This window comes from Globicephala melas, chromosome 9, assembly GCF_963455315.2.
Source record: "Globicephala melas chromosome 9, mGloMel1.2, whole genome shotgun sequence".
Classification (NCBI taxonomy): domain Eukaryota; kingdom Metazoa; phylum Chordata; class Mammalia; order Artiodactyla; family Delphinidae; genus Globicephala; species Globicephala melas.
Genome location: NC_083322.1, coordinates 102,732,151 through 102,748,977, shown reverse-complemented (window position 1 = coordinate 102,748,977; position 16,827 = coordinate 102,732,151). Strand labels below are relative to the sequence as shown.

The following is a 16,827-nucleotide window of genomic DNA, read 5'->3' as shown; positions in this document are numbered from 1 at the left end:
TTCAAACGAAAACCTGCCACAGGAGATAAAGGACACTTACAGATGAAACTCGTCCAGCAGCCCATGCAGAAGGGCTGGAGGTGAACCTGCGGTCCCACAAAGCCTGCCTGATGCTATCGGGGTGGGAAGGGCTCCACCTGTGACAGGCAGGTCACTGCTGGGCCGAGGATCTTCTCCTTCCTACTTCCTCGTCCCAGAAGCTCATGCCTCTGCTTGAAATCCCAACATTCGCCACCCTTCCCACTCACCATCTGGAGTTTCAGGGCCCTGCAGGAGACAACACAGGGCCCGCTTCATTGCAGGGAAGTGTGCACTACAATGCAAGTCTTGTAGAAAAGGATGCTGCCGTCACAGTGATGATGAGCTCTTCCAAGCAAAGCAAGGAAGGCCACGTGAAAGTGCCTGGTCTTTGCGCTAAAGCGCGCGTCCACAGCCCCACTCAGCACTTCCTCCTTGACCTGCTAGTGATGGGTGGTCAGGTTATGAGCTACATTTGTGCCCCGGCCCTGGGCCAGACCACTGCCAGAATCTGCTGCCACACTCACTCATACCTGGTAGTATGGATGGTGCAGAAAGGAGTCTGGGCCGCCCGCTAAAGCCATCGGTTCCTTCCTGCCGTCTTCAAATCGCGTGGACTGGGCCGCGGCACCTGGAACGAAGACAGACCGTGAGAAGCCCGGCCAGAGGGAAAGCCCGCCGCTCACCGGCGGCTCAGGGGCAACGCGCCTGCACAGGTGACGCCGGACGCCACTCGGATCTTGGGGGCGCCAGGGGGCTGGCACCAACTCCAGAAGCTCGAGCAGCCACCTGTGGTCACAGGGCCCGTGGGGCAGAGGCACTCAGAGGGGTGAGGGGGCGGCCATCCACAGTTATTAACACCCTGAAGACTTTCTGAGACTTTGGGCAACACAGACCGCCTGAGTCCAGAGAAGCACTGTGGGGTGGTGGGGCGTTGCCGGCGTCCTCTGAGCACCACCCGTGTAAATGCTGCCTCCACCAGCCACAGCCTAGAAGGAACCACTGTCAGTGGACGTCGCGCCGCCACCTACAGAGTCCAGGCGCTCCCTGCAGGCGCCATGCTGGGAACAACACTCATGGGCGGGGCCTCTGGAATGGACCTTAAGACCCGCCCCCGACTCCCGGGAGGGCTGGAGCGACATCAGCTCCGTGAAGACGCACACTCGGCTCCTGCAAGGAGCCCCCGACGGGCAGGGAAGGGAGGTACTGTCTTCCTCCTGAATCTCCTGGGGTACAACCACACACCTGATCTGTACGAGGCAGTCAGTGAGAGTTTCGGAGCCGACCCCAACAAACACCACCTCCCGCAAAATGCAGAGGACTGGGGCGGGGGTGGGCGGCACAGCACCCTGGTCCGGACTGGACACAAAAAACGCCACGCCTGACACTCACAGACAGGAGGCCACCTATGATGTGACCTTCTCCACGAGAAGAGCCCCCTTGTCTGACACACACACACACACACACACACACACACACACACACACACACACACACACACACACACACACACACACACACACACACACACACACACACACACACACACACACACACACACACACACACACACACCCCCCATTCCTCTCTCTCAGAAATCACCGGAATTAAGAACATTTTCAGGAACGGTGGCAACAGCCATTAACATTCTCTGTCATAATCCACCCCAGAGGCATCCTGGACCCTCGGCCCTGAACAATTCATGACTCCTGACCATGCAAGGCTTTCTCCAGCCTCTGCACCCATAGGCTTTGTTCTCAACTCCATCAGCAGCTAAGTCCTGCTACCCTGTAGGAATGAGCTCAGGGATCACCTCCTCCAGGAAGCCCCCCTGAATTGCCCCTCACCAATCACCACCACCCACGATAGCTCAGTCAGTGTCCACTCTGGGCTCACACCCGTCCTTCCATCTGCCACACTGAGCTGCAGATGCCCCTTCTTGGTCTCACTCCCCACAGATGAACCCTGTGCTCCCTGGTAACAGAACTCTCTCCGTGGCAGCCCCCAGCCTCACTCTCAGGAAGCACCGGCGGAGAGACACTGCCTGGCTCTTCAGGGCCTGTGTCCACGCAGGCAGGGTTCACAAAGGGGGCTCAGGGGGCCCTCAGCATCACCCTGTCAGAGGGGAGAAAACCAGACAGCAACAAGGGCCACCTGCCACGTCCAGGGCTACCTGGAGGGACACCCTCCGCCCCTACGGGGACAGGTGGGCGTCCAGTGTCCCCTCCAAGGGGACAGCTCACCCCTGAGGCTGCGTTTCAGTGAACAGTAACCAGAGCCTCGATGATGCGTGAACCGGGAAACAGAGCTGAGAAGGTGTTTCCCAATCTTACCCTCCGGGGCCTGTAAAGGCTTATTTCCCTGAAGTAGCTTTACTATGAGAAAAATAAGAGAAATTGAGAAAACGGTTCACTTCTCTCAATGAAAGAATAGAAAACCCAGGAAAAATGGGACTGGAAGAAACACTACAGACAAGGACCTGCTCAGGACAAGACGAACCGATGCTGGTTCCAGCTGAACCAACACTGCAGGGAACTAAATCCACGGGAGAGAAATTCCAGAAGCACCACAAACAGCCCACAGAGAGGATGAGCTAAAGCACAATGGCACAATGTGACATGCAGGACGCAGAGGACAGACCGGGAAAGACCAGAAATCGTCACGGGACAGGGCTCCTCACATGTCAGATTTCTCCCTCAACTCACATCACAGGCTCAGTTTTCTAGAACTCAGAAATAAAAGACTCACAGAAGCTTCTCAGAGGAAAACTGAAAGACTTAGGTAGGGCATAAAGTTGGGGATACTAATTCCACCAAACATGACTGCAAAAATAATCAAGGTCAGATCCAGTTATGGGCTGAACTGTGTCCCCTTCACCCCGCCCCAAACTCATATGTTGAAGCCCTAACCTCCAGGACCTCAGAATGTGGCCATATTTGAAGGTAGGGTCTTCAAAGCAGTAATCAAGGCAAAATGAGACATTACCATGGGTCCTGATCGAACGTAAGAGATGAGGACACAGACACACACAGAGGGACGACCACGTGAGGACCCGGGGAGAAGACGGCCATCCACACGCCCAGGAGAGAGGCCTCAGGAGGGACCAGCCCTGCCCACACCTTGACCTCAGACTTCTGGCCTCCAGAGCTATGGGAAAATAAATTTCTGTTGTTTAAGCCACCCAGTCTATGATATTTTATTATGGGGGTCCTAGAAAACTAATACAGATCCCAAATTATTAAAACACTACCAAACTGTCCTCACAGCTAAAAGGAGCAGAAGCATTTACTGTCACCCAGTTATGTCTTCTGCGAGGTCTCTGGGACTCTTTAAGTCACCCGCACAGAAACACAAGGACGGCCCGTGAGAGGCCGCTGGGCTGCAGAGACCTGGCAATGGTAACAAGATGGCGGAGGTGCTTTGTCCCCACGGCAGGACGGGTGAGGCTGGTGGCCTCCCTGCAGCCTCTGCAGGACCGGCAGCCCCCAGGCCTTCAGGCTCCTCTAGCCCTGAGGCCACTCGCCCCCGTGGCAGTTTAGTCTCCTGTGTCCGTCTGTCCACATTCTACCACCCAGCCCTTTAACCAGACACCAGTGGGGGGTTGCTCCGAAGGCATTCTGTAGAAGTGGAAACATCTGCAGACATGGGACTTAAAATGAGTCCCCTCCACGGTGGGGGTGGGCCTCGTGCCACCAGCTGGAGGCCTTAAGAGCAAAGATGGAGGTTTCCTGGAGAAGAAGGAATCTGGCCTCAAGGCTGTAGCAAACTCCTGCCCCACGGATCCCAGACTTGCCGGCCTCACCCTCACTGGAGCCGATTCCTTAAAATAAATCTCCGAATACACACACACATTAACACCCCAACCACTAGCTGTAAGAGCCCAGGATCACGCCACGATGCCCCGTAGGCCTCCCCACCGCAAACACACGGCCGCGTGGGTCTGACGACTCTATGGGCCACTGCCCAGCACCCGCCACGTCCTCGCCACCCCCCAGCCCTTTCAACAAACACGCCTCCTGCCTTCCACCCTCACTGTGGCCGCGCTTTCCTGGGGGTGCTGTTTTTCTCCCCTTCACCTCACTCCCAATGGCCTGGGGGAGGGGTCAGTGTGCTCCAGGCCCCTCCTTTCTGCACAGAGGACAGCCCCCCTGGCCCATCAGGATCCTCTCTGTGCCCCTCCCATCAGGCTGTCCCACGTCCCCACCTCCCCTGCTGTCACTGCCCTGTCCCCCGCTCACCCGTGCATCCTGCTTGCCCTATCTCGCACGCCCTCAGGAACTCCTGGATGTAGGCGACGTATGGAGACGTACTGTTTATTTTCCCCTGGAAGCTGCAAATTTAATGGAGGTTAAGAGTGCCGAAAATATTTAAATGTGCCAGTTTTACCACCTAAATATCACCTTTGAAAGTACTGAGTCGGCCAATAAGTTCGTTCGGGTTTTTCTGCGGCTACGGAAAAACCCGAACGAACTTTTTGGCCGACCCAATATTTGCCAGATGTGGTTTCTTCCCAGCCAGAAAAATACATATCCCATAAGCCCTGTTGAGCAGGTTCTCTGGGAAAAGAAAACTACCGTTAGACACAGCAAAAGGTTTGGATTAATTGGCCTCTAATAAGATAGATCAAACCCAAAGCTAACATCACATTCAATGATGAGAGATGGAAAGCTTTTCCCTCCAAGATCACAAACAAGGAAGGTGAGGATTATCCTTTTGCCACTTCTACTGAACAAAGTGTAGGAAGTTCTGGCCAGAGGAGTCAAGCAAGAAAAAGAAATAAACTACATCCAAATGGGAAAAGAAGAACTAAAGTTATCTCTGTTCACAGATGACATGATCTTATCTGTAGAAAACCCTAAAATTTACAAACACACACACACACACACACACACACACACACACACACCCTAGAGCTTAATAAATAAATTCATCAAATCTATAGGATACAAAAGTCAACATGCAAAAATCAGGTGTGTTTCCAAATACTAACAATGAAAAATCTGAAAAGGAAATTAAGAAAACAACTCCATTCAAAATAGCATCAAAAATAATAATTAAGAATAAATTTAACCAAGGCAGCAAAAGACTTGTGCACCAATTACCAAATGTTGCTATAAGAACATAAATAAGCTATAAGGCAAATATTATGTATTCATGGGTTGAAATATTTAATATTGTTAAGATGATTAATACTATCCAAAGCATTTTATAGATTCCATGTAATCCCTATCAAAGACCCACTGGCATTTTTTGCAGAAATCGATATAATGTTTCTAAAATTCATAAGGATTCTCATGGGACCCCAAATAGCCAAACACATCTTGAAAAAGAAAAGCAAAGTTGGAGGACTCACATTTCTTGACTTCAGAACTTACTACAAGACTATGGTAATCAAGACAGTGTGATACTGGCATAAGGACAGACATAGACTAATGGAACAGAACAGAGAGCCCAGAAATAAACCCTCACACATGGTGGACTGATTTTTAACAAAGGTCCCGAGACCATTCACTGGGCAACAGGACAGTCTTTTCGACAAGTGGTTCTGGGAAACTGGATATCCACATGCAAAAGAATAAAGCTGGACTCTTACTTTACCCTACAAACAAAAAGTAACTAAAAATGGATTAAAGACCTAAATGTAGAGTTAAAACTATAAAACATACGGAAAATTTTTCATGATACTGGATTTGACAATGATTTCGAGGATACGACACCAAAAACACAGGCAACAAAAGAGAAAAACATATAAACTGAACTTCATCCAACTTAAAAAATGTGTGCATCAAAGGACACTCTGAAGAGAGTGAAAAGACCCACAGAAAGGGACAAAATAATTACAAACCATATATCTGATAAGGGCTTAATAGCCAGAATAAATAAAGATCTCCTGCAACTCAACAACAAAACAGCAAAAAACCAAATTCAGAAATGGGCAAAGGACTTGACACTTCTTCAAAGAAGATACACAGATGATCCACAAGCATGAAGAGACTCTCAATATCACTAGTCATTAGGGAAATGCAGATCGAATCACAATGAGACACCAGGAAAATAATAAGTATGGTGAGGATGCAGAGAAATTGGAACCCTTCTGCATTGCTGGTGAGGATGGAAGGTGCAGCCTCTGTAAAAACTGGCATGACAAGTCCTCAAAGAATTAAACACAGAATTAACGCAAGTTCCAGCAATTCTATTTCTAGGTATACACCCAAAAGAATCGGAAGCAAGAACTCAAACAAGTACCTGTACACGCATGTTCATAGCAGCACTGTTTACAACAGCCGAAAGGTGGAACTAAACCCAGTGTCCATTGCCAGATGAATGGGTAAACAACATGTACTATAAACAAACAATGGACTATTATTCAGCCTTGAAAAGAAATGGAATTTTGATACACGCCACCACATGGATGGACCTTAAAGACAAACAATGCTACGTGAAATAAACCAATCACAAAAGGACAAATACTGTATGATCTTACTTGTATGAGGTACCTAGTTTAGAGACAAAAAGTAGAATAAAGGTTACCAGGGTCTGGGAGGTGGGGGGTTTGTTTAATGGGCACAGAATTTCCGTTTGGGATGATGAAGCAGTTCTGGAAATAAATAGCAGTGATGTTTACACAGCTTTATGAACATAATCCACTGAGCTGCACACTCAAAATGGTTAAAATGGCAAATTTTATGTCTTGTATATTTTATCCCCATGTTTAAAAAAATTATTGATAAGTTGGCTATTCAGTGAGCTTCCTTTAATAAAATTGACAACTTTCACTAATTTTTATAACACAACCATGAGAGCAGGCAGAATTTCTTAGGATGCTAACACTCAGAGATGTATAAAGAAGTGATTCCAAATATAGCTTTTGTTTATTCAAGCTTTTCCATTTTGATGTATCTTGACCCCTTCTCAGTTCTGTGACTCTGTGTAACCCACTTGTCTAGGAGGTGAAATTGAACCCATCCATCAAGTCCTGCATAAAAATTATCTCATAATTTGTCACCCACACCTGACAAAGACTAAAAGCTCTATCATTATCCTGTTCTCATGGAGACTAAAAAACCTGTACCCACTCTGGACAGAAAACCTCACTTCTTTTTTTTAGTTGAAATATAGCTGATTTACAATCTTGTGTTAATTTCTGCTGTACAGCAAAGTGACAGTTATATACATATATACATTCTTCTTCATATTCTTTTCCATTAGGGTTTATCACAGGATATGGAATATACTTCCCTGTGCTGTACAGTAGGACCTTGTTGTTTATCTATGTAACAGTTGGCATCTGCTAACCCCAAACTCCCAACCCATTCCCTCTCCCAGCCCCCTCCCCTGTAGCAACCACCAGTCTGTTCTCTATGTCTGTGAGTCCGAGGAAACCCTACTTCTAAATGCCCTACAACAGTACAGAGGTAATGATACACTGTGCTACTTTAACGAGGTTAAATTGTTAATCATCCGTGGATTTAACAAAAATGGTGTGCTCCATACAGGTACTGAGGAACAGTTTCCAAAGCAGGTCAATATTGCAACTTTCTATCTACGGTGATAAAAGGGATTCTCATTAACACGCGTAGAATGACGAAGAAATTGTACCCATCACTACTGTCTCTTTCATTCCTTTGATTCAAGGGGCTCATCGCTAAGTTCTGCTTGCTGTCTTATTTCCATACGTCCCTTTACTTCTGAAAGTTCAGTCCTCCTGCGCGTGAATTCCAATCTAAATAATGTTATGTCCCATTTCAACTGAGTTTTGAACTTGTGATAAAAATTTAAATAATCTTCTTCATAAAGTTTGCCCTGTTCTCCTTATTGGACTGTAGTTCAGAAACACAGTTCAGGCAAAGTCAAAAGTTTGCTGATTCTAGAGTCAACATTTTTCTTAACACTGTCAATATTTACACTTCTGGACCCAGCAGCTGAACTTGAACATGCCTTTGTTCTTTTCATGTTTATGTGGTCTTCTTTTTTTTCCACTTTAAGGGCAATGTGTACTAAATTAAAATGGTACAATTGTCATAAACGTGAAAAGTGCTGCACTCAACAACCCTTTTTCTGAAAAGTACGTGGGGCGTTCCTCCCTGGAACCCTGCAGACTCAGGCTGACGCAGATGACGTGCTTATCCGTGCCTTTCACATCACGACCAGCTACAGATGACACTCACGGTGGATTTCAGCTGTTCAGCACCCCGCCTGCCGTGAGGGTGACTCTGATGAGAACGCTGACTGTGGTGGACGCAGCGGGCGCCCGGGTGGATCCTGCAGCCTCCCCGTGACCCCGGCTCAGCGAGTGCGAAGACTACACGCAGCCTGCCCCAATCCATCCCCTTCTGCTCTGTTCTCCTCGTTAAAGGTGTTTTCGTGACCTACGGACTTGATTTCCAGGAACAACAATGGGTTGCGACCCACAGTGTGAAAACAGGGTCGGGCTGGGGCCTGCAGTCCGCGCCCACCTCCAGGTTTATGGGCTGTCCTCCTGCAGCCTGGAGGCTGCTGCCCACTGGCCTGTCCACACCCACACTGCCCCCTGCTTTCCAGGCACCTGCTCCAGACTGGTCCCTGTGCCCACCTCCATCTCTGACCCACTCTAGAAAAACACGACGCCTCTGCTTAAGGCAACCAGCCATGCCCAGGACCCCCTGAATCCCAGACTGTGTGAATGGGCCCTTTCTGTTTTCAGGTAACCACATATCCAGAATGAGCATTTAATACTGCTGAGAAGCTCCGCTCCACTTCCTCAGGAAATGTTCTTTGTGCTCCCCAGAGCATCTGTTGCATTCTTTCTCTTCTCTCCCCGCAAACGCCGCCCACCTTTTGATGCCTGCCACACCCAGACAGCACGTAGTAGGGCCTCAAGAAGCATCTGCCAACTAATAAGGCTAAACGGTATCACAGTATAATAAACAATGTGCAATAAATAATGTATAACATGTAACGTATAATAGCATAAAACTAAATAGTACAACTGTCGGTGGACAGGTTAAATAATAAAATTTAGTTTAAAAATTAAATACTGTGGTCATTTCATAATAAACTTAAATAATTACACTGTACAACTTAAACTTATACAGTTTTGTATGTCAATTATATCTCAATAAAACTGGAAAAAATTAACAAAAAATTTTTAAAAGAAAAAACAAAAAAATTAAAAGAGAAGTTTCAAATCTTAAAATGAATCCCTGTAGGATTTGTTAAAAAGAAATCTCTGCCTTTCATAACAGGCAGAGATCCTGCCCCTCACTAGGGAAAACGTAACTGCAATGTTCACGGTATGTTAAGATAATCACTTGCAGAACTGCAAGCAGAATACTTGTCTTTTCAATCACAATAAGAGGATAAAAATAAACTAGTAATACTTGAAACATCAAAGGGAAAATAGAAAACAGGCAGATGAAGAAGCATTCAAAGCAGAAAAAACTGGTTCAGAAGATGGATGACATGTGGAGCAATAAATGTCAACTGTCTAATTCCCTTCTTCGGAAAATAATATTCAAAAATATGCCGATGGGCTTCCCTGGTGGCGCAAGTGGTTGAGAGTCCGACTGCCGATGCAGGGGACACGGGTTCGTGCCCTGGTCCGGGAAGATCCCACATGCCGCGGAGCGGCTGGGCCCGTGAGCCATGGCCGCTGAGCCTGCGCGTCCGGAGCCTGTGCTCCGCAACGGGAGAGGCCGCAACAGTGAGAGGCCCGCGTACCGCAAAAAAAAAAAAAAAAAATGCCGATGTAAAACGAAATACCCAAAGCAAAGTGAAATAGAAAAGCTTTAAAAAGAGAGCTAGAAAAGGGAGAGACAGAGACAGAACAGGCAAAGATACAAGAACACACACTCAAACACAACAATAACAGTGGCGGCAATGATAGAAAAGTATCTTTAAAACAAAGAAACACTAATCCACACAGATAGAAGTGTAATCAGTAATGAGCAAAAGCAGTATTAGGTCTTCACCCTCCAGATAACAAATCAACACTATAAACGAACCTTCAATTATAAAAGTGGATGCTGTGCTTCCGTAAAAAGTTTACACTAACAGCAAACCAACCAACCAAAACCCTAAGACCTCCAAGGAGGAAGTGAGAAAAAGCGTTTGTTGCTGGACACTTGTGCTCATCACTGAGGGCAAAGGAAGGAATCAAAGTGGGATCAAAAGAATGCACAACACCCTGCAATGGTGAGACAGAATTAATGCATAGGCATGAAAAGTGCACACGTGCAAATATTTACAAACACCTGTGAAATGATTTTAAAAAAATACTAAGCCACAGAGAATATCAGTGCCTCTCGCTAACACACAAAGATCTCTGAGCTAAGAAACACCTGTGCTGAGCCCCTCCCCCCGTGACATGAAGGCTAAGAAACACCTGTGCTGAGCCCCTCCCCCCGTGACATGAAGGCTAAGAAACACCTGTGCTGAGCCCCTCCCCCCATGACATGAAGGCACAGACCCGATTCCACCGGTGCCAGGGTGGACACAGGGACAGCCGGCCACTGTGCCAACCCGCCCTGAGCCACAGCCAAACACAACACAGCTAGAAATTAAAAACATCTGTGTAGAAAAGCAACAAGTCAGCCACTTGAAAAGTAAAAACAAGCGCTGGCCTAAATAGCTGGCCCAAGGAGAACATTAACACAATAACCGTCTCCGGACAGTGAGGCCAATGAGCACCGTCCCTCGTGGAGAGAGGCAACACAGAGCCAGAGACAGGACAGGAGAACACACAAGGCCAGGACTCCTGCACCGTCTACAAAGGGAAAAAGAAATTATACAAACAATGTGCATCCAGCCTTGAACCAGAGGAGAGGCAACACAGAGCCAGAGACAGGACAGGAGAACACACAAGGCCAGGACTCCTGCACCGTCTACAAAGGGAAAAAGAAATTATACAAACAATGTGCATCCAGCCTCGAACCAGAGGAAGGAAATCTGGTCAAAACCAAACCAGAAAGCAAAACATAACAAAGTTTATGAAAATCCAAGAAAGATACTAAAAGACAAAATTCTTAAAAATACACTTTAAAAACCCACCAATACACGAAATTTTAATTAAGAAAAGGAATATAATGATTTTTTTTCATCATATGGTAATTTTATGGGCATTAGTAAAGAAAGAAATCTGGTAATTTCAATGAAATTATAACTTTCATTAGAAATATATACCAAAATCAGAATAAACTAAAAAATAAATCTTACGATCAAATTGAGTAAAGCCCACCCTCCTGGGCTTCCCTGGTGGTGCAGTGGTTGAGAGTCCGCCTGCCGATGCAGGGGACACGGGTTCGTGCCCCGGTCCGGGAAGATCCCACACGCCGCGGAGCAGCTGGGCCCGTGAGCCGTGGCCGCTGAGCCTGCGCGTCCGGACCCTGTGCTCCGCAATGGGAGAGGCCACAACAGTGAGAGGCCCGCATACCGCAAAAAAAAAAAAAAAAAAAAAAAACCAACCCACCCTCCTTCCACCTATATATTTCCAGTATAAAGAAAACCATGTACTTGTTTAGACCAGGCCTGGGCTAACTGTGTCTATGGATTTGTGTGTGTACGATTCCCACTGTTTACAAGAGGAAATGAGCAGAATGGTCAAGGTCCCAGGGCTAGTGATGGGAAGGACTGAGGAAGGTAGGAGAGCTCAGTCCAGAAGTCCACTCCCTTAACCAGAACCCAACAGTCCTATGGTTTTCAGATTATGAACAGACAGCACAGGTATCACCTGGGAACTTGTTAAAATACAAATTTCAGCCCAGACCTGGGCCTACTAAATCAGAGACTTTGGGGATGAGGGCTGCAAAGCAACATGTTTTTCAGGACTGTCAGGCGATACACTCGGGCCGACCCGGCGCCCACCACTGGGCTGCGCAGCAAATCCATTCCGGGAGTTTTTAAAACTCCAATTACCTGGGCTGGACCCCAGACCAGTGAAAACAAGATCTCGAATTGGGAGAAGGGGCGTTGTTTTAAGCTCCTCGGGCGCTTCTGATGTTGAGAACCACCGCTCTCATCTTTTTCTTTTACAATTATTATTCCTTTTTTTTATGATGTTGGCAAGGGGAAAAAATGGAAGAAAAGTGCGACAAAGCTTTGAAGAATCACGCCTCTCCTTCTGGGGGGTGGGTTGGGGGGACCCTACAACTACAAAGCTGTTTGAAGTGAAAAATACACTCAGCTTTCAAAATGGCCATAACTGAACGCTAAGGGCTAGACTCCCAACTGGAAGCTTGTGCCCCGTCTGTTTTTGCCTTTGAAAAATCTATTATTTTTTCCTATGCAAATATAAAGAATCCCTTTTAGAAGGCCGGTTTTCGCCTTTCTCCATCAGGCATTGGTGGAAGGGCAGGGGGAGGGGTGCAGGTTAAACAGCCATCAGAACTACCTGCAGCAAAGAATGACCCCATCATTGCAAACTGTGTGTCCTTAGGGACCAGGGTCTAACTCTGACCACGTGTGCGAGCAGGACCTAGGACTGCACATCTCAGCGCTTGGAGAGACTTGTTTGAAATATGCTGTTTGAACTGTATGATCTCACTTACACCTAGACTCTAAAAAACACAACAAGCTAGTGACTATAACAAAACAGAAGCAGACTCACAGATTCAGGGAACAAACTAGTGGTTACCAGTGGGGTCAGGGGGCAAGGTAGGGGTAGGGGATTAAGAGACACAACCTACTGAGTATAAAATAACTAAGCTACAAGGATGCACTGTACCACATGGGGAATAAAGCCAATACAGACCCTCAACCAGGGCACTGGACTTCTGAGACACGTCCCCACCTCTGAAGCAGGGGCGTGCGGGCACGGAGGTTGTGCGTCGGGCACAAGACGGGATTGCTAAGCCCATGCTCAGACGAGGTGGCACCACTGGATGACGTCAGGAGACAAGGGAGGGAGGACAGCCACAGAGGATGGGCAGGCTGCACAGGGCAGAAGACCTGGGGACAGCACTGGACACAGAATCACAGGGACCACACCCTGTCCTGCTCACGCCCACGTCTGCAGAGACAAGGAGGACACCCGCCTGCCTTGGGTAAATGTGTGCCCTGGACAAGGTGAAACCCACACGGGCGCAGTGAAACCTAGACCACTCTGACACCTGTGAGCGTGGCCATCCCAGTGTCGCAGATGAGGGCACAGGCTCTGACCTGCCCAGGGCCACACAGTGACACAGGACCTCACGGACGGGGAACCACTGAGGGCCTGAGAGTCAGAGCAAAGGACGGATGGGGTGCCCCCCAACATTATGGGATCCTGCCCGTGCACGACCAGGGGACCTTGGAGGAGGGAGGATGGGGCAAGAAGAAAAGCCATTATAATTTAAAATGTGGATTACTCCCTAACTATCTCTGTCTGACTTACTTCACTCAGTATGGCAATCTCTAGGTCCATCCATGTTGCTGCAAATGGCATTATTTCATTGTTTTTAATGGCTGAGTAATACTCCATTGTATACTATATTATATATATATATATATATATATATATATACCACATCTTCTTTATCCATTCCTCTGTTGATGGACACTTAGGTTGCTTCCACGTCCTGGCTATTGTAAATAGTGCTGCAGTGAACACTGGGGTGCATCCTTTTGGACCATGTTTTTCTCCAGATAGTTTGGGAATGACATGTACCCACTGCTATATTTAAAATGAATAACCAACAAGGACCTACTGTATAGCACAGGGAGCTCTGCTCAGTATTATGTAACAACCTAAATGGGAAAATAATCTGAAAAAGAATAGATACGTGTGTGTATAAGTGAATCACTTTGCTGTACACCTGAAACTACCACAACATTGTTAATCAACTATACTCCAATATAAAATAAAAAGTTTAAAATTTTTTTTTAATTTTTAAAAATGTAGATAACTTACATACAGATCTAAAATGGGGGTCCTTTGAAAAGAACTTATCTTCTCTTATATATATATATATATTTTTTTAATTCATTAATGTTTTGTTTTCACTATTGACATCATCACTTATAATCCCTGATTCTTGAGGTTCATGAATCACTATAAATTACTGACTGCCTCTGGGTAACTTCCAAGGGACAGATCTTTGCATATTAAAATTATAAAACAAGAAACAGAAATTAAGAGACTAAATCAATTAAGTCAAAAAGGGGAAGGACTTCCCCGGCAGTCCAGTGGTTAGGACTCAGCGCTTTTCACTGCCGTGGCCCCAGGTTCAATCCCTGGTCGGGGAACTAAGATCCTACAAGCCTCGCAGCGTAGCCAAAAAAAAAAAAAGAGGAGGGGGGACGAGCAAGATGCCACCCACATTGCCAGCCACACCACCCACCGTCCCAGAAGCACAATCTTCACGTGGGAATAAGTGACGTTAACACCAGTGGGAAACAGAACACTCAGATGTGTCCTTGCTGCCTACAAATCTGATTGCATAATTCTTGAGAAAGTGGTTCAAACTTCATCAGAAAAACCCAGGATGCTCTATAAAACAGCCCTTGGTTTTAAATACTTTATAAAATATATATACTCCAAAATCCTTCCAATCAACACCTAAGAGGAAAGCACTGTCACTACAATAAAACACAGACCACTGACTAGAGACTTCTTTTCTCCTAAAGAAAACTTGAAAAAAAGCCCCAAGAGGTTATATCGAAATCACACTTCCCAGATTCTGGACTGAGGTCTCTCGTTAAATTACAAAATACTGAAGATGGTGGCATCAGATCTTCTTAATTTCATTCTTTCAGTGAATCTCATAAAAGGCCTGAGCTTCCCTCTCTTCCCAGCCAGCCCCGAGCCCAGTGCTGGAGCTGGGAGAGCGTCAGGTGCCTTGAGGACGGACGTGGGCACCTGCACCCACACGCCCAATGGGAGCAAACGAGCGGCTACACCGTAAAGCTGACCATGATGGCAAAATGCTGGAAACAACCTCGCAGCCTAAAAACACCAAGCTGCTTGGATTACAAATACTGATGTGGCAACAAAAAACAAGGTGCAGTAAAATGCTCTGCACTTACAAGCTTTTGCACAGCAAAGGAAACTATAAACAAAACGAAAAGACAGCCTGCGGACTGGGAGAAAACATCTGTCAAAGATGAGACTTACAAGGGATTAATCTCCAAAATATACAAACGAGTCATACAGCTCAATACCAAAAAAAAACAACCCAATCAAAAAATGGGCAGAAGATCTAAAGAGACATTTTTCCAAAGAAGACATACAGATGGCCAAAGGCTCATGAAAAGATGTTCAACATCACTCATTATTAGAGAAATGCAAATCAAAGCTACAATGAGGTATCACCTCATACAGGTCAGAATGGCCATCATCAAAAAATCTACAAATGATAAATTCTGGAGAGGGTGTGGAGAAAAGGGAACCCTCCTACACTGTTGATGGGAATGTGAACTGATACAGCCACTATGGAGAACAGAATGGAGGTTCCTCAAAAAACTAAAAATAGAGCTACCATATGACCCAGCAATCCCACTTCTGGGCATTTATCTGGTGAAAACCATACTTCGGAAAGATACGTGCACTCCAATGTTCACTGCAGCACTATTCACAGTAGCCGAGACATGGAAGCAACCTAAGTGTCCACTGACAGATGAATGGATAAAGAAGATGTGGTACATATATACAATGGAATATTAGCCATTGAAAAGAATGAAATAATGCCCTTTGCAGCAACATGGATGGATCTAGAGATTGTCATACTGAGTAAAGTGAGTCAGACAGAGAAAGACAAACATCATATGACATTGCTTATATGTGGAATATGAAAAAAGGTACAAATGGACTTATTTACAAAACAGGAAGAGACTCACAGACATAGAAAACAAACTTACGGTTACCAATGGGGAAGAGAGGCGGGGAGGGATAAATTAGGAGTTTGGGATTAACAGATACATACTACTATATATAAAAGATAAACAACAAGGACCTACTGTATAGCACAGGGAACTATATTCAATATCTTATAATTAACTATAATGAAAAAGAATCTGAAAAAGAATATATATATATATATAACTGAATTACTCTGCTATACACCTGAAACTAACACAAGATTGTAAATCAACTATACTACAATTAAAAATAAACAAACAAATAAACAAGATGGTTCCCTAGGCAGGTGCCCCAAGGTATCGGGGGCGACACGGAGCAGAGAAGAGAAAACAGAGGGTCAGCACTCCTGCCACTGGGGTAGCAGAGACCTCTCAGGAGAGTACTGACAGCCAGCAGCAGGGCAGCCCTTGGGGGCAGGGGCTTACTTTCCCCCGCAAGACCCTTTGTACCCGTAAAATGTTGCACTAAGTCCCTGAATCACCTACCCCCCAAAAAAGTGAGCTCGATAGCTGTATATTAATTCTTAGAAGAACTGATGCAGCCCGAGCTTCTGAAACTTTGCCATGATTGTTAGTGAATCCAGCAAAGTATATCATTTTTTCTTTTTTTTGACTGTCATAGCATCAGATTCATATAAACTATGGGTCAGAAGAGCAAGCCTTGCTTCTCAGAAAGGAGCAGAGTTCAGGATCTGAAGTGCATTTCAGAGAGGGGCCTGGAATCCGGTCACAGCACACAAGGCCACCCCGAGTGACACTGGGGACAACAGCTGTAACGCTGCCAACTGGCAGCGTGTCCTGTGTTGGGATGTTTCCGCCAGTTCTGACCAGCATAGACGCTGGACTTACTCTTAGATTTCACGGCCCTTTCAATACATCAGTCTAACCCTAACCCCCAAGCCCTGCCTTGTCCACCACCTTGACAATTTGGGGGCAAACAAATAATCTTATTTTTAAGTCTTTTAGTTCAGTGTTTCATCAATTCACACTTAGCAAAAA

At 46.2% G+C, this 16,827-nt stretch overlaps 1 protein-coding gene across 4 annotated transcripts in view; it reads right to left on the bottom strand.

Moving 5' to 3' along the window:
- Positions 1-16,827, bottom strand: part of GRB10 (growth factor receptor bound protein 10) — a 199,442-nt gene that overhangs the window by 133,537 nt on the left and 49,078 nt on the right. For all 4 annotated transcript variants that reach the window (XM_060304923.1, XM_030871324.3, XM_060304922.2 and 1 more), the window contains one exon: positions 552-649. In XM_060304923.1, the coding sequence (XP_060160906.1) occupies positions 552-602 (51 nt within the window). In that variant the 5' untranslated portion in view covers positions 603-649. The remainder of the gene's footprint in view (positions 1-551; positions 650-16,827) is intronic.